The sequence below is a fragment of the Temnothorax longispinosus genome, chromosome 7, assembly GCF_030848805.1.
Source record: "Temnothorax longispinosus isolate EJ_2023e chromosome 7, Tlon_JGU_v1, whole genome shotgun sequence".
NCBI lineage: Eukaryota > Metazoa > Arthropoda > Insecta > Hymenoptera > Formicidae > Temnothorax > Temnothorax longispinosus.
The window spans coordinates 8,790,203-8,817,658 of NC_092364.1; the positions used below are offsets into that span (position 1 = coordinate 8,790,203).

Below are 27,456 nucleotides of genomic sequence, written 5' to 3' on the forward strand. Positions count from 1 at the left end.
CGTGCTTTCGGGGGAGGTGCGGTAGTCCCGAAATAGTTCACGCATACACTTTCCACGCGAACCGAGGTTCACGCACACCCCCCCCCCCCGTGCTTTCGGGGGAGGATAAAAACATAAAGTCACGTTACGTTACGCTACGTGACGAGAGTCTTTTGCGGTAGCTCCAAAGCAAGGCACACCCACTTTTCGTAACAGTAACAGTAAAGTTTTGACCAATTGCGTTGCTCAATTCTTACTTCTACGGTTATAAACGGCCGAATCGAGCAGCAACGCGATTGGTCGAAACCTTACTGTTACGTTCTACAAAAAGTGAGTGTGCCCTGCTTAACGCTCGTTGTAAGTATCAGATAAAATAACCAAAGTTGGGTTATTACGTCACATGCTGAAATCGTCTAATTAGAACCTAGAAGTAGAGCTTGTGACGTCATAACTCAACTCGAGTTGGCTTGAAACCCGACCCAGTCGAAAATGCTATAAAGCCACCGGCACACGGATTATGTTTTCCGGCTGCATTGCTTGCACAAATACCTCGTACCTGAGGTAGAGCGCCGCACACTTTGTTTACGATTGTCAGGCTAAAATCTAAAAAACTATTTAAAAAACCCGAAGGTAGGACATCGATAAATAATCTCTAGATATCGTGACAAAATCACCTGCAAAACCCTGTCTCAATCGGAAGGGCGGTTCATTCAGAAGTACAGCCCTCTGAACTAGTGTAGCCAATTCAGCAATAGAAACCGGACCTCATGTGTGCAATGTTGTTTGTGCGTAATAGTGTCGTGTGTGCATTCGTCTCCTTATTTTTTATTTGTGCGCAATAGAGCTTGTAGGCAATCGATCTGTGGGCAATAATATTATGTGTGCAATGTTGCTTGTGTGCAATAGTATCTTGTGTGCAAACGTCCATTCTTCTCTTAATTTTTTAATTGTGCGCAATAGAGCTTGTAGGCAATCGATGTGTAGGCAATAATATTATGTGTGCAATGCGGCTTGTGTGCAATAGTATCTTGTGTGCAAACGTCCATTCTTCTCTTAATTTTTAATTGTACGCAATAGTGCTTGTAGGCAATCGATCTGTAGGCAATAATATTATGTGTGCAATGCGGCTTGTGTGCAATAGTATCTTGTGTGCAAACGTCCATTCGTCTCTTAATTTTTTAATTGTGCACAATAGTGCTTGTAGGCAATCGACTTGTAGGCAATAATTTTTGTGCGCAAACGAATTGTCGGCAAATGAGATGTTGGCAAACGACACTGTAGGCAATTGATTTGTAGGCAATTGGGACCCTCTCGAAAAATTACGTAAATTTTAATAAAAAATAATTATTTTAGTGTAAAACAAGCGTTATCCGACCTATGCGCAATATTAGATAACTTTGCGCGTCAATAAAAAAATCAGCGTTCGTCGTACGAAGAAAATACAAGGGTCCTTTTTTGTTGCAAATTTCGTCCACAACAAGCTGCATACGATAAAATTCGTCTCAAATAAATTCTAAGGTCTAAAAACAGCGAAAAACTAAGAGTAGTCCAAAAAATCAAAATTTTTTGCTTACATAGCTACAAACTAAAGAAAAAGGGTCTAAAAAATTGGTTACACCCTGAAAAGTATTCTTTGTAGTTCTCAGATGATGTGTGATTTTTTGGGAATTTTTAATTCCATTTTAAATGACTGAAAAAAATCACCGACGCAACATCAAAAAAACGATAAAATCGAGGGTTTTCGAGATCCGAGTCTCGGACTTTGACGGCGCGTGCAAGCTAAACGACTGACTTGACGATAAATGTTGTTTAAATCATTATTGTAGATAATTTTACGCTCTACAAAAAAGGTACGTATAGTTAGTTACCCTATCTTGCTTAGTTTTCGAGATATTTGAGAAAAAATAAAAAAAATCGCGTTTTTTGTTGATAATATTGTTAATAACTTTTTAATGCGCATTAATTATGCGAAGCAAAATTAATCCCATTTACAGCACCTTAAATCAAAGCGATTCATGGTGATTGCAACCTGAAAGAGTAATTGGAAGGTTTGATGTCTAATATGATTGGCCTATTATTTTTTCGTCAATTACTACCAATTTAGGGGGCGACAACAAAAATATATTTTCTAACGACCACCCTAATATAATATATATATATATATATATACATATATATATATGTTCTTGATTTAAAATATTTTAGTATTAAACTGTGTATATATAATTTAATGTAGTTATAATATTTCAAGGATTGTGCAAAAAGAAGTAAGTCTATCATGCTCGCTTTTTCGACTTGCGAAATGTGTAGTAAACGTGGCGATTTTTCTCTCACAATCTCAAATGTTTCATATAGACGTTTCGTAATGTTCGATTCTGAAATATTTAGCTCTAGAGATTTCCTCTTTTAATTATGAAGTGCCGAGGTTAAAGACCATGATAATGTTTCGTAAACAATTGCTCAACTCGTCGCAGGGGGTTCTTTCGTAAATACATTAAGCAACATGTAGCGTCTATGTATTGCGAAATTTCGAGCACTTTTTGATGAAATGCATTATTACATGCAATGCAGTGATAAATCATAATTGCTATGAGATTGATTGATTGATTGATTGATTAATATATTATGCTCAAGCGAAGCTAAAGAGCAAGGAAAGCATAACATTATAACAATATAAAAAAAAACTAAATAATACATTGAATAGTGTACACGCAACTTAAAACAATACGCAACTTAATACTAGGAAAAAATAATACAGAAGAAGATTAATCAAACGCAGCTTAGAACTAAACGCAGCTTAACACTAAGGAAAAAGCTAAAAACTAGAGGAGATAAATATAAGATAAGAACTTAACATGCGAATTTGGATAAAAATAAGTAATTACGAAGAAGACTCTTGAAAGTTGCAAAAGAAGTTGCTGACGTGATATTACCTGGAAGAGAGTACCAAAAATAGATGGCCGATGAGAGAGAGAGAGAGAAAGATTAAATGGCTTTTACATAAAAACAAGTATAAAATTAAAGAGAAGAAAGAAAAGAATATTGGGTCATAGAAAGTTAAAAAAAAAATTAAAAAGTTGAGAAAAGAAATATTATATATAAAATGTAAAATTACGATAAGAAAGTTTAATCATTAGAATTTGAACTCACTTTTCTTACGAAATCGGTATCGATGCATACATCATGCCAACACGGTATAACTTTCATGCAATCTTATGCTGATAAGCATATCGTGTAGGCCATACGAGCGAGCCTCCAGACACGTCAAGGCACGCGAGTGCGCGCGCGTGTACTTGTTTCTGTTATGTGTGATTTCGTCATTCGCAAGTTTATAATTCGACAGCGTATACGCGAGACTGGAATATTATATTGTATCGGCGTATATTTCCGAGTAATTTTTAAATCTTTTACGATATTAAGATGTGGCCAAAAATACAATAGCATTTAAAATAGAATACTTAATTACAAATAATAATGCACATTAAATGTATATTAAGTAAATACCAAATGTCTGTAAATATATTATATTAAATAAATATTAATTATTAATTCTTTTCTTCAAATAATTGTTTGACAATCATAGGCGACCCCTTTGCATTTATCTCTGTAAATTATTAATTAAAATATAATAATTTATGTGTATAAATACGGTTAAAGAACTCTTTAAAAGTGTATATATAAAAGTAATAAAAATATTTGTATTATATAAATAGTACATATACAAATTTATATATAAATTTATACATTATATAAATCAAAAAGATTAAATAGATTAAATAGATATCTATAATCTCTTAATATTTCATCGATCATAAGGTTACAAGTTGGCACTTGGATTTATGAACGTAACCTCGATAAAATCCGCTCCTGACTTTGGTCCGTAGTCCATGTACTGTCTGGCTGCGATAATTTATAAATTCAATATTTTCCGTGATAAAATAGTGAGTGAGCAAGCGAGCGAGCAAGAGAGAGAGAAAGAGAGAGAGAGAGAGAGAGAGAGAGAGAGGAAGAGAGAGAGAGAGAGAGAGAGAGAGAGAGAGAGAGAGAGAGAGAGAAAAAGAGATTTATATAATAATGATAAAAAATATTGTAGTAAATTGTACTCCTTCAATTTCCATTGATTTGAATGTATTTAATGTTTTATGTATATATTTATGTGTAAGATTATTAAAAAATATATGTAATTTTAATTACATATGTAATTAAAATTGCGTGTAAATATAATTATATATTTAATTATATAAGAAACATTTGTATGTATTTTAATTATGTAATTTTATACCAATTTATTTTTTAGTTTTTATGTAAAAAGTATGGATATTATACTTACATTATAATAAAATATTTTTTAGTCAACTATCCTATTTTTTAATTTGTAAGATTAATCATTTTCTTTACGTAGTTTTATGTATAATTCTCTTTTTAATTTTTTATTAGTGTGTGTGAAAACATAAAATATTCTTATGAAATATGAAATAGTGATTAACAATAGAAAAGTATATTTTATTTTTATTCTTTTTATCATATCATAATGTCCCTTCATAACATCCCTCTTTCCTATGCTTTCAGCAATTTTAATACAAGTTGAAGAAATATAGACACGTCAGATATAGCTAAATTATTTTCTACAAAATAAATACGTTATCATATAAAATCATTTCATTTCTCATTTTAACAGATTTTTCAACAGATTTTCAAGTGCAACAGTTTTAGTTACGTATAGTAAGATAGGGGGACTATTTTAATATACTACTTCAATTATTTTTTATATACTATTTTAGAAAAAATGTATATTACATGTGCTGCGCGCGCACTCTACATAACTGCAATACAAAGAATCCCATTAATTACACTGTATACAATAAAAAAATTACTTTTTTTCGAGCACAAGAACGAACCTTACGGCATCGATAATTTTTTAGACGTAGAATACGATTGTTTGCCAAATTGCTCTATTTTCTATTACGTCACAATTTTGAGATATTTGCAGATAAAGTTGCAATAATGAGCAATTTTAGTATATTTTGGCATATTATAACTACGATACGTGACGTATCGGAGAAGTTTAATCACAATCAAAATTAAATATGTTGTTAGGACTTTCAGCCCTTAAAAGGAATTTGTTGTGTCGCTTATGGTTAAAAAGATATTGATGATTAACGTAGTCTATTGCGTCAAAGTTGCAACTTACATAGCTATTAAGGATCTATGAAATATTTTTTAATCAAACCTAAGAGTTTTTCAGATCGCTGAAAACTAAACTTATGTCAAAGTTGATAAATTTAAAATGACGGAGCCCCAATATGGCAGATATCAAAATTAATATAATGGTAGTCAGATTAGTTTTCAGCGACCTGAAAAATCTTTAAATTTGAATAACATAATTAAAAAATACTTCATTGATCCTTAATAGCTATGTAAGTCGCAATTTTGACGCAAAATAGACTCTACGTTATTCATCAATATCTTTTTAACCATAAGCGACACAAAAAATTCCTTTTAAGGACTGAAAGTCCTAACAACATACTTAATTTTAATTGCGATTAAACTTCTCCGATACGTCACATATCGTAGTTATAAAATGTCAAAATACACTAAAATAGCCTATTTTTTGCAACTCTGCAAATATCTCAAAATTGTCACGTAATGGAGTAATTTGGCAAACGGGATCGTTTTCTGTCCAAAAAACTATCAAATGCCACAAAGTTCGTTCTTGTGCTTTTTTTGTTGTTGTAAAGTGTTATTTTTCAATGACTTTATCCGAATACTTTTATATGCAGACTGACAAAAGAAATTAAATTATATAAAAAACAGTTACATTTAAGAAGACAAAAAAATTCGTTGAAAACTCATCAATAACTTTTCTTCTGAAATAATAAAATTTCTACTTAAAACATTTTTTCCTAAAATTGAGAACGGCATATAAAATATGGTATTTAATATAATATGGAAGTGATATGGTATTTACATAGTGTACATATACATATAATAGTATATAGTATATAGTATATATTATATAGTATATAGCGTTACATATTATTAGTTTTTCATATTTACTAAATAATCTTACATTTCTTCCTTTTTGACATTTATGACTGTCGAGAAAAATATATTACGCATTGTAAACATCACGTGGATGATGATGATATGATCGCACTGCTATAATTCTTTGTCTCTCAGGCGACATATCTCCTACGCGCAAACACGATTAAATAAAATTCTCCTATGAGTCTTTATCACTTATCACTGTTTTACACGGAGTGTCGAGTGGGCTCGAGTGCCCGAATAAAAGGCACGATCCTTTCATTGGCGGCTGGATAATTGTGTGAAATGCGGATCGTGGATAGTAGTCTTACTCGTTTGCCGTCTGTGTGAAACAGATAGCGGAAAGTAAGTGGACAAGCGAGACAGTCACATAAAAATAGAGCAGCGAGAGTGGCTAACGGCTTTCGGTATAAAATCCGTCCAATCACCGATTTCAATTTAATGCGAAAGTGAGTTTAATCGACGTCACCGCGCTACCCAAGTCGCTTTTACTTTCCAGAAAAATTTGATCGTTATTACATATCGGTTCGCGCTACAGAGGCTATACGTTATTTTTTCGATAATTGAATTTATAAGAATACTCTGTCATCTGATCCCTCGAGTTTTCGCAGCTTGTATATTAAAAATCATTCGCGGTTTAAAAAGTGTATCTTGATGATATGTGTATAAATTAATTTCCGAGCGTTTATCTCCTTCTTGTTGGGAATATCCTTTGAATCTTGATTGGTCCGAATAGCCGAATGATTTTAGCTACCAAGGACGTGACGTAGCGCGTGTCAGAAGTGCATCAGTCACGACGTGATCCTTGGCTGTTTTGCGGTCATCGTTCGTGGACCTGCCCGGGTCGTCGCGATTTTACACTCCCCACTATTAATCGGGAAGTCCAACGGTAACTCCTCTTATCGGCCAATCCGAGAGACGGATCGCTGGGGCTCGTCTGTGAGCAAACACGTTCCGTAATCACATATAAAGGAAGCGTTTTAACGGACACTGGTAACATGCCGCCAAAATTCCACGGTATCAGCTGGACGAATTTGACGCGGGTTTCGCGGCAGTTTGACGACAAACGGAGCATTTGTGTCATCTCAACTGGCAATCTTCTCAACTTAATTTCGATTCATGCTCCGAAGATCAACCGTTCCACGCATTTAGTCGCACCGTCTAACTTCGTAATCAAAAAAGCCTGCAGGATGCCGCCCGCTGTCGATATCTGTCACTCTCAGTAAGTATCTGTTTATTTTGGTTTTTTAATAAAAGAATAATCGCTGTAATAATTACCGCTATTAATTAAAAAATGTAAAATAGAAAGATAAAAATCAGTATATAGCGGTGTTAAAATAGAAAGATAGAAATCAGTAGCGAAATACAAGTAAATAAGGACGTTATAATTGAAGTAATTTATAATTTATTCTCGTGAATATTAAAGGAAATAATGTAAACGTTTCGACTGTACTTTAATCTTCTTCAATGCAATAAAATTAATCACATAAAATGAGAATTTTAAAGCAAAAAATAAAGAGTAAAAGAGCTAACAATTAAACGGAGTTTACATAATAAAGAAGAATAAAGACGTAAATTAAGGAGGGTGGTTGCTCATATCAATTTGATAAGAATTAGTTCAAATTTATGAAAAATATTTGTCTATGGAAATCTCTCGTCCATGCCAAAGTTGAAGATAATTGTCTGCATGGTTGTCGAGTAATTAATTATTAAAGTTATATTCTTGTCTCTCTCTTATACACGGGCGACACAGCAAAAATGTTACTTAACCCGTAACGTAACTCTCGAAAGCATATTAAAAATGATAAGAATTTAATGAAAATAGGTGCAAATAATTATTTACATATTTAGAAAGAACTTTCTCGAAGACTGAAATGATTCGTCTTTATAGTTATCAAGAAATTGTAAAAATAAAACAGGACCACATTTATTATTTCCACATTTCAACGTGGATAATAACGTATTTGGGTTTCAATTGTACAAACAACTCTTTTTAGACCTTAAGAAACAGTAATTGAATGCATTCCACATATTTATTTGCTAAAATTCGTTTATTTCACGCGACGAAAATCTAACCTACATGCTTTCCCCCTGCCGCACCACCTGCCCTACAGCGGGACGCTAACCAACCTCCTTAAGGCTGATGGCAGGGAACAAAACGTAGGCTCTTATGTCTGTCGTAGCTATTGACACAATAGCTTTTCACGACTTACGTAGTTACGTATACAGTTTTCTCTACCTTCCCTGGCGGAAATATTTCTACAAAATTTAAAAAACTATAAAATATAATTGCCAGAATCTATTAAATTCTACATGAATTTAAGAAGTATTACAAAATCCTACATGAAAATGCTACAATTGGGACACTTTTGTAAATTTTTGTAGTATTCTACAAGTAAGCAGATGTTTTAATTTTTTAAGATTTTGTTTCTTCTTAAATTTTTAAAATTTGTAGATCTTTGTACTATTTTTTATAAATTGTAGTTTTTCATAAAATACTACTTGCAATAATTTCTTGATTTTTGAGAACATTGTAATTTGTGATACTATTTCGTAGATATTTCTACAAAAAAATAACCATTTCTACAAAAAATTAAATATTTCAACAAAAATGTACAAATTTCTATTGCTAGTTAAATGTTGTAGTTATTCATAAAAATTTTTTCCGCCAGGGTTGCTTTACGACTACAACAGACGTAAGAGCCTACGTTTCGTTCTCTGCCATCAGCCTATAAGAAATTAAAATAAACAAATAAACATAAGGTCAATAGGAGACGTGTATAAAAATTGAGATATTTAAGAAGGATGAGAATCGAAAAAAGAACGATATTTAATTATATTTCTTTTCCAAATGGCCGTAGAAAAACTTGCTACAAAAATAAGATGACGCAATGGTGCCTAATTTCCTATATGTATAGTAATATTTTATTAGTAAATATTTGCGCAGCGAAGTTGCACTTATAAACACGTCTTCTTTTAAATTTTTTATAAATATGAAAAATAAGAAAATTATTATAGCTGTTATAAAAAATATAATACAATAAAATAATATATATTATTCTAATAATATTTAAAAAAAATTTCAATAAAATAATGCAATGTGTAAATTAAAAAAATTTGAAGAAAAGTACATTTGAAATTAAACGTTAGCAAAACAAATCTTTTAAGTACATCATATTTATGTCTCGTATTTATGTATAGGTATGTCTAGAGACCCTCTAGGGAGAGACTGGCCAATTCGCCGCCATTTGCATGCAGGAAATAGTAAAGAAAACTAGAACGAAGTCGTCACTATTTTTTCGGTGCAGATTTTTAACAACAAAACAATTGATTTTAGTAAAATGTATACCGTTGTAAAGAGTGAACTCTTGGCTACAAAATTTATAAGGATATTTTTGGTCTATGTAGCTTTGTTCAACTGGTATAGAGTGAAAACGACAAAAGTGCAAAAATTTAAATGTCAAAATTGCCGGGGCAGAGTCGTCACTCCATTCTCGGACTGAATTTTAAATGAAAATTCATAATTTCGATCATGAAAAATGATAGGATACATTTTAGTAATTATTTTTTAATAAAAAAAAATGGAAACATTAATTAAAAGCACGATGGCGGAAAATAATTACAAGAAAAGCGCACACACTTATGTGCCCTACGCATATAGAGACAAAATTCATATATAATTGCATCATATATAATCACATATATTTATATATAATTATATATATAATTATATATAATTTTTTTTTCCCGGGTGTTTCTCGTCAGCTCTATTCTGTCATCTCTGAGCACACGCAGCACATTTATTATTCAAATCTTCGCAAGAATCCGACCACTGCTGCTTCTTTGACTTTGATTTTCGCCCGAAGCTTCCATGATATGGCTTGGTGACGACTTCGCCCCGGAGACACAGATTTTAAGTTTGATCGCTCATGAAATATTAGAAATCAACGAAAATGAAAAATTTTTACTGGATTCGTGTTCAGCATGCATTACTCTTCAGAATCTTATCTCGAGATTCGGTGAGAAAATAATATTTAAAATATTTAAAATTTTCGACGCGCAAAAAATTTTACTTTTGACCTCCGAAAACACGTTTGCCTTAATGAAAATGGCATACCTATAATCTCACTAAACTCCGTTGGTTACACGGGCACCATAAGTAGTGTTTACAATATGAATAGCGAGTTCACACAACATACAGATTTCAAGATAATTGTAATGACGACTCCGCCCCGGTGACGTCTCCGCCCCGGTCTCCCTTAGAGATCCTGGTTTTTTTTTTCCTACACTTTTATATTAATACCTCTGTCTTTCTTATTTCCGGTTTGAATGTAAATGAAGACAGAAACAGTTCGCCTCTTGGCCAGTCTCTCCCTGAAGGATCTCTAAGTATGTCCTTCGTCACAGTACAAAAGCGCTTTTCCAATTTCGGAGTTTCTCGAAAATCGTCGGATTTATTCATAAAGACAACAGCACAGGACAATAACGATCGCATTGTGAAACCGGAATACTGTTACAATCTTACCGATAGTTGTCAAGTAAAAACATATAATTAGTTCACCGTCTTCCGAATTACGAAGAAGATAGAATAAATCATATTTCTTTAAACGAGTCTCCTGTATTAATCGTTCAATATTAGCATCAAGTAAAGTTTAAGTTTAAGTAAATATGTGATGCAAAAAATCATAGATAAGAGCAAAATTGAAGAAAAGTATGGAGAATATCATATAACTTATACTTTTCACTGTTACTGACTTTGCATATATTTTGTTTGTATTCGAAAACGAATAATAGAAATACTTGTCTAACTTACAATTTGCAATGCATCCCCCTGCACTTGCATCATTCAAATATTAATATTTTTATATTTTGTTATATATTTGATGAAGTAATTCAAAGCGAGAAAGAAAGAAATTATTTGACTGATATTAGCCTCTTTGATTAATATTAGATATTCATTTTCGTTAAATATAATATGACAAAATATATAAAATGTCTCATTTTTTTTTTGTAAATATGAAGAAGGTAAACTTGTATAATAAAATATGTTATCTTATTTGTATTATTTTAAAAATTGAAATTTTTGGTAGAAATTTAAAGAAATTTTCAATATACATATTTTGAGAAAATATTGAAGTATCTGACGTCTGTCTGTCTTTCTTGAAACCGGTGCCAAAATTTTTCTAATTTTTCAGGAATGATGGCGATGAGTTTAATTTTTCATTAATGTACCGATTTTAGAAAACTATAAGTCATATATTTGATTTTTTGTCGATATAAAAAGGCATTCTTAAAGAAAAAAAAGAGATATGTCAATTTTTCAATTTTTTTATTTTTGTCGTGTTGGCATAGAACTTTGTGGCACAATGTTTTCTTTAAAGCTCAGTCGATTACGCGGGAATTGAACCTACTTGCAAATAAATTGAAAGAGTTATGGCAATCGCAAAAAAAGTGACATTTTTTTCGATTAAAAAATCAATTTTCTGTTGTTAATAAAAATGTTATAAATAAACAATAAAGTTATAACGGTAGGTTTAATTCTTGGGGAAAATTATAAGGAATCAAATCGTACTTCACAAAATTTGATTGATTACTTTTTGAGTTATCCTGCACGGCAAATTGAAAAAAGTAGTTTTGAGAAAAACGTGTTTAAAGTTTACTTCTTTGCTGTCAGCCGAAAAATGCATGAAGATTTCGGTATAAAAGTTTTTAAGGTCGCTGAATCCGAATCTGATATCAAATTTTCAAAATTCAAAATGACGGATTTAATATGGCGAATCAAAAAAGTCACAGTTGAATAAAGAAATAAAGTTTTTGATATTTTCACGATACTTACAGTTAAGTAACGCTCAGTCCGCTATTTTGAGCACATAAAATGCTTTCCTCTTCCACGAAGAATTCTTGTTTAGCGGTTTTCATTACGGTTTGCACACACACACATGCACACACACGCACACGCACACACGCGCGCACACGCACACGCACGCACGCACACAAATACACGTAAATACAAACACACATTTATACCAGATAGGGCAAAGCACTATAGTTGAGAATCTAGACAGGTATAAACAAAATTTTATTGTTCTCACAACGATAGAATGTCAAGGAAACTATAAAGTCGGTACAGCCACATATTTGTGCTCTATTGATCTAAAGCGCGTCTTACTACCCACACAGCAAAATATATCTGAGATATAGCCAGATATTTTTATGCCTACAATTTTAAGTCAAATCTGAGATATCTTATTTTCAGATATTTACAGAATATCTACAGGACATCATTACTCGATCGATATCACATTATATCTTTGAAAAAGACATCTCTGCAACATTTGCATTCGAATATATGGCCGATTCATAGTTATAGCTCTTATATTTTATAAAAATCAACTCAAGTTTATTCGTAGCCAATAAAACAATTCTAGAGAAGTTGGACGCCGTACCGATCCGTCCCGGCGAAAGCCACACGCCGCGAAGGAACTTAGAAAATTTTCACTCGGACGGGGCCGAAGGTAACGACCGCGGGGCGAAAACAACTCGCCGCGAGGGGACTTAGAAAACTTTTGTTGAGGCTGCGCCGGAGGTAACGACCGCGGCGCGAAATCAACATGCCTCGAGAGGACTTAGAAAATTTTTTCTCGGGCGAGCGCTAATAACATATGTGCTGCCGCGACGCGGCTACATGCGCCAGTACCTTCTCGTAAGCAAAAATCCTTACGCACTAAGATAAGAGGCGAGCCTGTGAGATACTTGGCTCTAATATTTTTCGTGATATCTCCGAGATATCATACAGTGCAGAGATCGCAAAATGCAAAATATTGGAATAGTATCGAAGCATAATTTTATTTATTGCGAATTTTTATGGAAGAACATCTTTTATATTTGAAGGACTCAGAATTGATGACATAAATACGGAAAAAGAATTAATTTCATAAGTCGAGAATTTAAAAAAAAATTCTTCTTTTCTTCTTGCTATTTGGGTTATATGTGACATATCTGCTTTTAAATGAGAGGCATAGATATCCGACTTATATGCAGAATCAGATATTATATCTGAGATAAAATTATCATGGCTTTTTATAATCTTGGAGATGTCTCTGAGATATTCTCATGATATCTTGCGCAATCAGATATTCCGTCATTCAGATATCTTCTAGATATCTTGGTGATATATTTTGCTGTGTGGGTAAAGGTGCTTTTATAAATTCGACAATAACACAAATACATTCTTGAAACCTTACACTATTTGTTTATGTAAGAAAAAAATCGATTTTTTTCGTCTGGTAACACTAGAATCCTCCCTGAAGTTTACGATCCCCCGTTGATTTTATGATTAAAAAATTTAAAATTGAATGAGTGATCGCTCACATGCGCATATTCATATGTGCGCATATCATAAAACATTTAAAGTTTTACAATTTAAAAAGCTGTTAATAATTATTACGACAATATCGTTCAGTCACATTTCCGTTAAAAAATCTATATATATAAAATAGAATGTCTGTATGTATGTAGGTATGTATGTATGTTCTTTATACACTCTTAAACTATTCGACCGAATTTTTACCAAAAGTATATAAAATAGGGGTAGAATTTTTCGGGGAGTGTTATAGAGTGTATAGTTTTTCATTACCGATCTTTTTGGGAACCGGTATCCGAAATTTTTCCAATTTTTCGGGAAATAATTGACCGAATTTTAAAAAATTGTATATGAATCAGGATCTAGAATGTCTGTATGTATGTATGTATGTATGTTCTTTATACACTGTTAAACTATTCGACCGAATTTTTACCAAAAGTATATAAAATAGGGGTAGAATTTTCCGGGGAGTGTTATAGAGTGTATAGTTTTTCATTACCGATCTTTTTGGGAACCGGTATCCGAAATTTTTCCAATTTTTCGGGAAATAATTGACCGAATCTTAAAGAATTGTGTATAAAATAGGGGTAGAATTTCTTAGGGAGTGCTATAAAACTGTATAGTTTTTTGTTACCGATCTTTTTGGGAATCGGTATCCGAACTGATAAAGGAATTTTTTTCGATTAAGGATATTAAAACACAAATGAAGTCGTTTGAAGAAAGAACGACTCCCGGGCGAAGCCCGGGTAACCAGCTAGTTAATTATAAATTAATTTTTAAGTAATTATTAAATAATTTGTTGATGAAAAAATATAATAAATAAATAACATTTGCTACATTTGCAGTCAAAATTATGAGATATTTTTTTTATAATATCATATCTTTGTTTAACATGTTTTAACAAAATTATGCTTTTTCAGAAATCCGAGATTTATTGTGACTCATGCAGCAAAAAACCCATCAACTAAAAATGGACTTGATTATATCGGTAAAATACCGCTATTAAATGCATGTACGGTAGAGATCTCGTCCAAACTTCGCTACTATATTGAAGAATGCGCTTCACTGTGCAGTCCTAAAGACATTTATATATGTAATGGTACTGATGTCGAGAACATGCAAATGCTAAAAATTCTCCGAAAAAGTGGAACTATCGAAAGCTTGCCCAAATACGAAAATTGGTAAGTCTTAACATTTCAGATATTTATCTCATTTTACAAACACGAAGTTGCAGTATCATACACAATATACTACCTTGATCAAAAAGTTCCCGGAATTTATTTAGAAAATGCAAAATACAAGTTTAACGCACCGTCGCACAATGCCATCATTATCCGCAACTTTTTGACCAAGAACGGAACGAATACCATCCAACAGCCATCGAATTTACCTGATTTGGCTCCCTGCGACTTTTTTCTATTCAATCGAATCAAAAAACCACTACGGGGAACGCGTTTTAGCAGCCGAGAGGAGATAATGGAAAAATCGAAGACGGCTCTGATGGCCATACCAAACACCGAGTATAAAAAATGTTTCGAGGATTGGATCAAGCGCTGGCATAAGTGCGTTGCAGTCGATGGGGAGTACTTTGAAGGGGACAATATTAATATTGATGAATAAACTTGTATTTTGCATTTTCTAAATAAATTCCGGGAACTTTTTGATCAAGGTAGTATGCATGCATATATCCATATATATAAAAGAAAATGTCCTGACTGACTGACTGACTCACTCACTCACTCACTCATCAACGTCCAGCTCAAACCCCTGAACCTATAGAAACATGAAATTTGAAGAGTGTATTCCTCTCATGACGTAAGCACTCATTAAGAAGGGATTTTTAAAAATTCGACTCCTAACGGGATGAAAAGGGTTAAAATTTATTTACACGGATTTGTTAATATCTCTTAGGCCCGATGAGATATCGGCATTACGAATATATATTTGGAAAATATATATTTGTAAATATATATTTTAATTCATATTTAATTTATATCCCTTTGCAAATTATGTCCTCGTAGAGAAAGAAAGAGAGAGAGAGAGAGAGAGAGAGAGAGAGAGAGAGAGAGAGAGAGAGAGAGAGAGAGAGAGAGATTGATTGCTTTGATTTATTATGCCCAAGCAAGGCTAAAGGGCAAAAATAAGATACAGTTCTGCAGTATAAGAGAAAATATATGCGTGCTCTCCCTCGCATATGAGACAGGCAAGAATGAAGTAGCGAAGAACTGGATACTGAAGTGTCCAATAAACTAGCGAAGTATAATTCCAAAAACTATAGTATAACTAAGAACTAACGCAACTTAACTAGTAATATATACAATGTAACTAACAACTAACGCAACTTAACTAGTTATATATACAGTATAATTATGTAGTAAAGAAACAACAACAATAAACAAGAAGGACAGGAGAAAACAGAAGACATAAGTAAGAATGGTACCCTGTTTCCCGAGCAAGCAAAAATGCTTTGAGAAGATTCTTAAAGGTAGGGAATGAGAAAGTAGCGGTGATATTAACAAGAAGTGAGTGCCAGAAATAAATAGAAGAAAGATGAAAAGAGTTTCTGTAGGTGGTTGTTCTGTGAGAAGGAATATGAAATGTATGAGGTACGCAAGAGGAAGGCGGTCAGATCTCCTCAACAGCGGATCAGGCAACATAAAATTTTCCCGCAAGTAAGAAGAAGAGCACATGTGAAGTATGCAAAACATTTGACAACCAAGAAAATATAGTTTTCTATTTTCAACTGAAAGCCATCTTAATTGGCGTCTATACGGAGTAATATGTTCATCTCTCTTGAGATCAAAGATAAAGCGGATGCAACAATTGACGAGTCTCTGTAATAAAGTATTTAACTCACCACTTAAACCGTGATAGATTGAGCAGCAGTAATCGATGTATTGCATAATTAGAGCTAATACCAGCCTTATCTTTATATAACCTCGTAGAAAGTAAATTTTTGTTAAACTTGAGTTTATGCAAAGAAAAGTGAACTTTTTGAGAGATGTGTAAAATGTGTTTCCTCCAAGACAAGTTAGACGTAAAAATTACACCCAAATTCCTGGCTTCATTAACAAAGGGTATAGGTGTTTGGTTTACAATAATAGGTGGTAAGCTATGGAGATCAATATCATTAACATAGAAATGACTACCAAAAATCAATACCTTATAGATTTCGCAGGATTAAGTCTAAGACCATTCAAATTTGCATAGTCAAAAATAGCATTCGCATCTCTAGAAATCATTTCAAGACCATGGAGAATGTCAGCACGAGAACATTGGAGATATATTTATATATCATCAGCAAAGAGCATATAATACACAAACGACAGAAAACCACCTATATCGTTAATATACAGTGCAAACAGAAGAGGACCAAGTACAGAATCTTGAAGGACGCCGGACGATGTGAACAGCCAGTCTGAGAGATTACCTTCATCATCAATTACAGCTTGAGAACGGCCAGTGAGATAGGAGAATATCCACACAAGGACCTCGTCAGAAAATCCTAATTTTAACTTCATAAGTAAACGAAGATGTGGAACAGTATCAAAGGCTTTACTGAAGTCGAAGAGAATCATAATTGTGATAAGCCTGTCATCAATTCCCTTTTTTATGTCATCACAGACGCGTAAAAGTGCAGATTGCGTGTTGTAACCTGAACGATACGCAGACTGTCTGGGATTCAAAAGATTATGCTTGTTTAAATAGTCAGTGATCTGTGAGGCCACTATTCGTTCAAGGATTTTAGATATTTCCGGAAGGTTAGCAATAGGTCGAGTATCAGATGGAGACAGAGGAGTGCGAATCTTCGAGAGAGGGCGGACAACGCACGTTTCCATAATGAAGGAAATACGGAGGATTGAAGTGAACAATTGAGCAGTGAAGTTCCCATTGGGAAATAACAGGCCAGGCAATACGGAGAACATAAAGCGGAATGCCGTCCTGGCCAGATGCAAAGGAATGAAGAGGTTCATTTGTGATAAGTTTATATACATCATCAGGCTGAATAGTAGAGAAAACAAACTTTGAACGTTGAGAAGGACTAGAAACTAAAGCAATGGCTGACATAAAGTTAATGAACGAGCAAGGTGATGAAGTATTAGATACAGAGACGTAATATAAATTTAGTTGATCAGGTGAGAAAAAACGGAGAGGAGAAACCGACGTAGACTTGACAAGCCCAAGACGGGCAAGTTCTCTCCACAATTCAGCAGAGTCGGTTATGTTAGTAAGAAAGGCAAAGTGAAAATCACTCTTGGCGCGCTTGATATCAGTGTTAAGCTGGTTGCAAAGATGTCGGTATCTGGCATAGCCAAGAAGACTATTTGAACGTTTGGCTTGCTTATACAGCTGATTACGTGTACGGAGTCGGGATCTAAATTCATCTGTGAGCCAATGAATAGGAGGCCTTCTAATCACAGATCTACGAGCAAGAGCAAACACATCCAGCACGTCAAGCAAGGTAGACGACAGACGAGAACAAACCTCTTCAACGTTAGTCACATTCACAATCTAAACATTAATTGCCAAAGAATGAAGATGCTCAAGGAACGCAGAGGTGTCAAAGTTCCTATAACTACGCCGCAGTACAGACTGCTTAGAGTCAAACGCACAATTTAGAGAGAATGACATTTTAAGTAGATCATGTCCTGCAATGAATGGGCTCGAGGATTTGGTAAACGAGAGAGAGAGAGAGAGAGAGAGAGAGAGAGAGAGAGAGAGAGTGAGAGAGTGAGAGCGTGAGAGAGTGAGAGAGAACAGGAGTGTGACAAAGAAAAAAGGTAAGGGTGTATTTTAAATATCAATCTCTGTCTATCAATATCATTATTTTATTAAATCCTTTTTTGCATTTTCCGTTTCTTTGCTTTAACATATCTTCTTATAGCAAAATTATAAATGTGCCAAACATTTTATATGTTCTTTCACTATTTTGCAGTTAGCAATCGGTTAAAGACGCGAGAGAGAGAGAGAGAGAGAGAGAGAGAAAGAGAGAGAGAGAGAGAGACAGAAAAAGAGAGAGAAAAGGACGATGCGAAAATCTATTGGCGTTAAATATAAATATATGCTATCATCTATTTGCGTGTCTTATTACATATGTCCTCCGGGGCGATATATATATATATATATATATATATATATATATATATAATACAATATATTTCGGTTGGTTTTTATGATAAAATTTAGAAATTAATAATCAAAACATAGATTTTTTTACAACAAGAAAAAAAATTAACAATTTTTAGAATTAAGAAAATATTTATTTTCTTCTTTTTGAAATCAAAATATGTATTTAATAATTATTTAATTTCAAAAAAGATATACTTGTAAAATGTTTTTGGCTAGAGGTCCGTATGCAACCCCCTTCCGATTTTGATCTACTTTGTAGGCTACACATTGCAGGCACGTAGTAAAATATTGCAGGTACGTACTAAAAAAAGTTGAAAGTGCCAAAACTTGCGAAATGACTATTTCCTTAAATATTAAAATTTTTGCCTGATAATCGTAAACAAAGCGTGCGGCACTCTACCTCAGGTTAATCCAAGCACGCACTTTCGCACCCACACAACATATGGTTTGAGTTAGGTTAGGTTAGGTTTTTGGAAATAGTTGAGTTAGTTTTTTCGAGATGGAGCCCTCCACCTGTAGGGAGGGCCACAGTATAACCAGTAGTGCGACTCTCTGTCGGCACCTTTGATCTATCGGTTCCCGATTCGCCGCCATTATTATGGAAGCGCCAACGGCGTATCTACGGTTAAAGGGCCCCGGGTTTTCAGGGTTGTACTTAAAAGTTAAAGCGCCCCAGGTTTTCAGGATTTTACTTAGAAGAGGCGCATAAGAACTGTATACATTATTCACGCGTTAGAAATGACCTAGGTAAAAATACAAGAAAAAAGATTGTACGAATAAAAAATGATTAATGAAATTGCTAGCATAGCAGTTTCGATAAATTGTTCAAGTGCTAATTAGATATAAAATAACTATTATAAATTACAAAATTAAATATTAATATATTATTATAAATTATTGCAAATTATTATAAATTATGAAGTTAAAGTTAAAATTATAAAAAAATAGTGCAATTATTTTATTTGTTGTTAAATATTTTAAATTTGTGGTAAAGTTTAATTAAAATTAATAATGCAAAAACAATATCATTTTTGCAAAGTTACATTTATTGCATATACGGCGGTATATATTTATTACATACATTTACATATATATGTAAATACATTACATATATTTACATGTACAGCGGTATTTATTCGTGTCTCCAAATAATCATTTTATTTTTGTTTGTGGATGACTTAAAGTTGTAATTTATAAATTTTAACGTATAATATATGCGCATTCTAAAAAATAATTATTTTAAATATAAATGTGAGAAACTGCTGCATGGGTGCTTAAATATTATTACTTTAACCTCCGCTAACAATTTTTGTATAATATTTTTTTCCAAAACAATATTTTCAAAGTGCTGATTAAAAATCGCTTCCAACGAGCACACGTAAAAAATAAAATTATTATGTGGCATTTTTAAATTTCCGAAAATTGAATTATTGCTTTGGTATGCCTTAAAAAAAACAATAAATTGTCGAATCTTCAAATTCTACGTGATCGATACTATATTCTTTGCAAATTGTGCATGAATGTTTCTTTAAACATTTACCAATCAAAAAACCGCATATATAACAAATTGAATTTTTTTCAACTAAATTGAGCTTTTCATAATCAGTATCATCCGGCGTAAATGTATCAAAAAGTCCGCCTTCTGCACTTTCTTCTTCAATTTCTTTCATTTTATCTCCAATATCTCCATTCAATCTGCTTAAATCTAGCAAGATATTGTCAAAATTATCTTCGCAGTTTTCGTTTCCCGTATTATAGAAATCCTGACACAGCAATTTTCTGAATGCTCGAGTGAACTGCCAGGAAGGAGGGTTCGGACAGTTTTCTCCTCCTGAACGAATTTTCCCAAAAAAGTTTTCTATAGGATCTTGATTTAATCTCCTCGTTTGCAGAGAAACAATTCCTTCTTTTTCTTTGAGACATTCCCATAGTTGCAGTATGCCTGAAATAGTAACTTTCCAGCCATTGATAAAGTTCATTTGATTTGTCACGTTCTGATCATTGTGATTAATAATTAATGAATCAAAAAACTCTAAACATTCTTGTAAAAAGGTAGTCTGGAATTCTTTCCTTTCGAAAACGTGAGCGTGCAGTTTGTCTCCCTCGTATTTAGAGGTGGAATTTAACATGTCAAACAGTTTATCCATTTTGTCTATGAAAGTTACCGTCCCAACTGCATCAGTTGATATTTTTCCAAAATGGATATATGAACTTACACCTGCCACCTTTGACTAAGAAGCTGAGGAGCTAATCGAGTTTTCATTTTTTCCTGTGGCCTTGGATTTAAATGAGAGTAAGTTAATTTTGGCGCCAACCTGAACGGCATTGATTGATCGATCTCATAAAATTGTCTTACGTAACGTATGTTAGCAAAATATTGGCCAAACTTGAAAGTATATTTTAAAAACATATTTCGCGTTGCCTTTATCAAATGCGGCACATCGAATAAGAAAAAGATCTTGCGGTTATTCAGCGTAAAATATAGGGTACTAGGCGTAATTCCTAATTCATTTGCGAGTTGCTTATTCTTAGGACCCATATCACATATTACAGCAGCAACTGTTACACCAATATTTTGCAATTCAAAAATACATTGAATGAGTAATTGTTTAAGAACTGCAGTTGAACAAGCTGTATTCGAAAGTTCATACGCAAGAGGCTGTTTCCAATCACCAAAAATACTTCTTGCAAGAAAGACGCATGAAAATTTTGCTGGTTGGAATTGCTTTTCATTGCCACTCTCATGAAAACCGATAACTTTATCAGTTTTTTTATCATAATACAAATGGCATTTTAATGACATTTCATCAAAGCATATTACGCACATTTTTCCAGACTCTCGCATAGTTGCAAATTTATTGGCCAGTAAATTGAACACGTTTTGATTTATGCCGCTTGTAATAGAAATATTAAGTTATATCATTGAGAGTCGTTTTACTTGGCAAAGAAAATATCGATGACAAAGCCCTATACGCTCTTAGCCCTTTAAAATACAAATTCAAGCACAATTGTTTAAATTCTAGGGAATACCTCCGACCTCGGGCTTGTTTCTTGCCTGCTAATACTTGTTCTTTTACAAACAATGCTATCCGCGGTGGCAGATATTTTTCACAGTCCTCCAAAAATTGATTTTTTGTACGTGGTTTTTTTATCGTTTCATTCAAAGTGGCAATCTCTTTTTTTAGCATTCTAATTTCTGCTTGTGCTTTTAATTTTCTCGGAGTACGAGCAGACAAATCGTTCGTGGTTTGAGTAACTTTATGACTAATACTCTGTACTTCTTTGTGGTTTTTAACACCACTGGGCCCTGCGGTAACTGCAATGTTAGGATCTGCAATATTGTTGTTTGCTGAAAGAACGACAATTGAAGGCTGAAGAAATTTGGCGATGTTAATTGGTTCCAAGCTGACACTGTGTTCCGCTCGTACATCAGGCTCTGCGGAAAGCTGCGACCTTTCTCCCTCTTCTAACGAATGAATGGTTTGTCGCATGCCATATGAAGTGCTACTTTTTGCATTTGCACAATTCTGAAATCAGATTTTATAAAGATCACGTTTAGCAGGTTTAAACCTATCAGCTGCAGTATCCTCTAATCAGCAGCTCGATTCTTTTACTTAATCTTGAATTGATCATTTTTAATTTACTTACCACATTGTGATCATTTTCTAAATTTTCCATATTCTGATCATTTTCTACATTTTCCATATTCTGATCATTTTCTAAAACCATATACTGATCATTTTCTAAATTTTCCATATTCTGGTCATTTTCTAAATTTTCACCCAAATTGAGAGTTGGTTGAGCCAGAGGAAGTAAACGGTTTTTCAAATAATTTGTATACATTCTATCCTCAAAATGATCGCTGCAAACTCTGCGGGAATAAACACGTTCTAATTTTCCTTTCAAAAGATCCTCGCGACGACACGCAATTGCCCACTGTCTTAACCTAAAATTTATTAAACTTGTGTATTATGTTTAAAGGAAAAATAATTGTTCTGTAACATGTACAAAAAGTCGATATATACAAACCTTTCGGCATCCTTAGGGAAACGAAAGAAATGACAATTTGATTTTTTGCTCGTATTTCGGCAATCTCGAACGCTACAAATTGTATAACCTATGCTGTTAGGCATTTTGAAAAATAATCTAATCGAAATTATCCAAAATATCAAGTATCTCTGCGCGTCACACTGATTAACAAATTTATTTTTATCTCATCGTCAAACGTGTGATTGCAACCACGTATAAACTGTGGCGCCTCGGCGGGGTCACACCGACGTTGAACTACCACGCATACAAAAATCCTCTGATTGGTCGCTTCCAACAAAATGTCGATGCGCAGATCGGATCGGCGCGGTACCAAAACAATTGACAGAGTCGGACTACTGGTTATACTGTGGGGAGGTCAGAACATACTGCATTCACACACGCACTTTCCCAACCATACAACAATTGGTTTGGGTTATAGGTTAGTTTTTTGGAGCCCCCCGTAGAGAGGGGGGCAGAACTTACTGCATCCACAAACGCATTTTCTCACTCACACAACAATAATTGAAGGGTGGACCTTGCTTCCTTTGCTTACAGGGCGAAACGAAGTCTATTATTGTTTAATTTTATATGGGTTTTCCACGCGAAAAGAGAATCAATATTGTGTATATGCAGTCGAAAAATCCAAAATCTAGCAAAATAATAAAAATTTGAATATTTAAGAAAATAGTCATTTTTGCACAAGTTGGTACTGGGGCTTTCGACTTCTTTTAGTACGTACTACGTACCCGCAAAAGTAGATCAAACTCGGAAGAGGTTCATATACAGAACTCTTACCATGTTTTTATTTCTAATAAAGAGGAAATGGTCCAGAGTGTCCAGACTCTTATTACATATACGTTTATATTATACATTTATATTATACGTTTATATTATCTTTTAAATATATTTTATGACTTTATGTAATAGTTGGTTGGCAAAGACTAACCCTGCAGATGTGGCACGTGTCGAGAAATGTACGTTTATCAGTACAGACTTGAAAAGTGATGCTATTCCTATACCGCGTAAAGGTATAATTGGAGAGCTTGGAAATTGGATCTCTCCTTATGATATGGAAAAAGCTATTTTAGAACGTTTTCCAGGTTGTATGAAAGGTTAGCAGAAATTTTGGATATTTACGATTTGTTATCGATTACCAAATGTACCCCACACAGCAAAATATATCTGAGATATAGCCAGATATCTTTATGCCTACAATTTTAAGTCAAATCTGAGATATCTTATTTTCAGATATTCACAGAATATCTGCAACACATCATTACTCAATATCACATTATATCTATAGAAAAAGACATCTCTGCAACAAGTGCATTCGAATATATGGCCGATTCACAGTTAGCTCTTATATTTTATAAAGATTAACTCAAGTTTACTCGTAGCCAATAAAACAATTCGAGAAGACTTGGACGCCGTAACGATTCGTCCCGACAAAAGTCACACGTACACCGCGAGGGAACTTAGAAAATTTTCACTCGGGCAGCGCCGGAGGTAACGACCGCGGCGCGAAAGCAACATACTGCGAGGGAACGCAGTATGTTGCTTTCGCGCCGCGACTACATGCGCCAGTACCTTCTTGTAAGCAAAAATCCTTACGCACTAGGATAAAAGGCGAGTCTATGAGATACTTGGCTCTAATATTTTTCGTGATATCCGAGATATCATACAGTGCAGAGATGGCAAAATGCAAAATATTGGAATAATATCGAAGCATAATTTTGAATTTATTGCGAATTTTTATGAAAAAAACGTCTTTTATTAGTCCAGTCAAAATACGGAAAAAAGGGGGGGTACCTAGAAAAAATTGCAACACAAGGTTTTATGACGTGATTGTGTTCAGAAAAATATACTGAACAACATATTCAAATTCCGCCATTTTCCGCTATCCCTAAGTATGTTTTTTATTAACAATTTATAAACAAATTTGTTTATCTCCACAAATACGAAGAATTTCGAAATTTTTGCAGAGATCAAAGTTGTAGAGCAGACAAATATCTACAAAAAATGTTTCTATGAGTTTTTCGAAATATTTCATATTATTTGAGATATTTGCAACGGAAGCTCAAAACATTATAGCGCTGCGCGCTTACGGCCAACATTAGCCAGATAAATTAGCATCTGTTTCCAGGGTGGCCACAAGGAGGCTGTTGAATCGATTGTCACCCCATTTTTTGTTTTTTTATTTTGTTTTTGTTTTTAATATTTTTAAATTTTTGTTTTTAATTTTTAATTTTTTTTTTTAATTTATTCGTTTTTTGTTTTTTGTTAAATAATTAATAATTTTCTGTGTCTTACTGTAACCCCGAATTAACGCAACTTACCCCCATACATTCTGTACATGCTGTTGTACACGGTAATCTATTTTTTCTGCAAGAACATCTTAAACTTTGACAGCTTTTCTTGCAATTACAACGGATAACTTTAAGAATTTTATCTGGAGCTGGTTTACTATTCGTTGTAATCAGTATTAATTTGTTGCCATCACAGCTCCATCCCCAATTTTCTGCTTTTAATTCCGAAGACTTCGATTTTTATATCATTATTTGATAATAAACTCGGAAATAGTGGAATTTCGCCGATGCTGGAGTAGGGGGTAACCTTTCAGGCGACACGAAGCAAGTCGATGTGGTTATTTTCGAGAGAAACATTCTGAGCCGTAAAGAAATTAAAGTTTCTCCCTCTTTGGCTTTATAAATGGATAAGAGCGCTTGCATGGTCTCCAGCATTTATAAGATTCTGTGTAGATACTTTTGGCATTGAAAATACTTTTGCACATTCTCGGAAATTATTATTAGAGTAAATAAGAGAAAGTCCTACTTGCTTTCCCACGCCATAAATCGAAGATGTCGTATCGCATTCTCTCGAAAATAACCACATCGACTTGCTTCGTGTCGCCTGAAAGGTTACCCCCTACTCCAGCATCGGCGAAATTCCACTATTTCCGAGTTTATTATCAAATAATGATATGGAAATCGAAGTCTTCGGAATTAAAAACAGAAAATTAGGGATGGAGCTGTGATGGCAACAAATTAATACCGATTACAACGGATAGTAAACCAGCTCCAGATGAAATTCTTAAAGTTATCCGTTGTAACTGCAAGAAAGGCAGTCAAAGTTTAAGATGTACTTGCAGAAAAAATAGATTACCGTGTACAACAGCATGTACAGAATGTATGGGGGTAAGTTGCGTTAATTCGGGGTTACAGGAAGACACAGAAAATTATTAATTATTTAACAAAAAACCAAAAACGAAAAAATTAAAAAAAAATTAAAAACAAAAATTTAAAAATATTAAAAACAAAAACAATAAAAAAACAAAAAATGGGGTGACAATCGATCCAACAGCCTCCTTGTGGCCACCCTGGAAACAGATGCTAATTTATCTGGCTAATGTTGGCCGTAAGCGCGCAGCGCTATAATGTTTTGAGCTTCCGTTGCAAATATCTCAAATAATATGAAATATTTTGAAAAACTCATAGAAACATTTTTTGTAGATATTTGTCTGCTCTACAACTTTGATCTCTACAAAAATTTCGAAATTCTTCGTATTTGTGGAGATAAACAAATTTGTTTATAAATTGTTAATAAAAAACATACTTAGGGATAGCGGAAAATGGCGGAATTTGAATATGTTGTTCAGTATATTTTTCTGAACACAATCACGTCATAAAACCTTGTGTTGCAATTTTTTCTAGGTCCAATCGTATTTTGACTGGACTATATATCTGAAGAAGGACTCAGAATTGATGACATAAAAATGAATTTCTTTTAAACTCTCAAGAATCATTTTAGAACAGAGAATGAATACAGAAAAATAATTAATTTCATAAATCGAGAATTTAAAAAGAATTCTTCTTTTCTTCTTGCTATTTGGGTTGTATATAACATATCTGCTTTTAAATGAGGCATAGATAGCCGATATATATGCAGAATCAGATATCATATCTGAGATAAAATTATCATGGCTTTTTATAATCTTGGAGATGTCTCTGAGATATTCCTATGGTATCTGCGCAACAATTAGATATTCCGTCATTCAGATATCTTCTAGATATCTTGGTGATATATTTTGCTGTGTGGGACGTATATTGTGTGAACTATCTATATATATAAATAATGTATTAAAAATATAACATAAGTTTACTTATGTAAACAATTAAAAATTAAAAATTATTTAATGTTATATAAATATAAAATAAATTTTGTGACATAGGACGCACTATGTATGTGATCCCCTTCAGTATGGGACCTGTAGGTTCTCCACTTTCTAAAATTGGTATAGAAATTACCGATTCGGCTTATGTAGTTTGTTCGATGAGAATAATGACTAGAATGGGAGAAAAGGTACTTGAGGCTCTGGGAAATGATACTTTCGTTAAATGTTTACACTCGGTGGGTGTGCCGAAACATAATTCAAAAGTCAGTATAACTCACTCATGGCCATGCGATCCCGAAAGAACGATTATCCTTCACAAACCTGCCAAAAACGAGATTGTGTCTTATGGAAGTGGTTACGGCGGAAATTCTCTATTAGGAAAAAAGTGTTTTGCGCTTCGAATTGGTTCCACGATAGCCAGGAAAGAAGGATGGCTTGCTGAACATATGCTCGTATGTTTTCCATTTTTTTATATAGCCCCATCATAATTTATCCTTTTTGTTCCTTTATTAGATAAGAAAAATAGCTTTACTGTTATTAGTTATCTTTATTACGTTTGCTATACAACGGTGAAAAAAAATTTGATTTATACATGAAATATGTCCATATATGTTTTTTCTCTTATAATCTATTATAATCTTTGTTCGTATATACAAGAAAAATAATAAGAAGAGAAATTAAAAAGTAATTAAAAAGATATTGTTTCCATTGTTTTCTTACAAGAAAGTATAAAGGTTGA

At 33.4% G+C, this 27,456-nt stretch overlaps 1 protein-coding gene and 1 long non-coding RNA gene across 2 annotated transcripts in view; both read left to right on the top strand.

Annotated features, from left to right (window-relative positions):
* The window catches only part of LOC139815811 (uncharacterized), a 141,175-nt gene that overhangs the window by 17,880 nt on the left and 95,839 nt on the right, over nt 1-27,456 (top strand). The window lies entirely within an intron of this gene.
* The window catches only part of LOC139815797 (phosphoenolpyruvate carboxykinase [GTP]), a 38,980-nt gene continuing 17,835 nt past the window's right edge, over nt 6,312-27,456 (top strand). Inside the window, exons 1-5 of the mRNA XM_071782974.1 lie at nt 6,312-6,473; nt 6,775-7,246; nt 14,308-14,568; nt 23,474-23,658; nt 26,775-27,169. Coding sequence (XP_071639075.1) covers nt 7,023-7,246; nt 14,308-14,568; nt 23,474-23,658; nt 26,775-27,169 — 1,065 coding nt within the window. The 5' untranslated portion in view covers nt 6,312-6,473; nt 6,775-7,022. The remainder of the gene's footprint in view (nt 6,474-6,774; nt 7,247-14,307; nt 14,569-23,473; nt 23,659-26,774; nt 27,170-27,456) is intronic.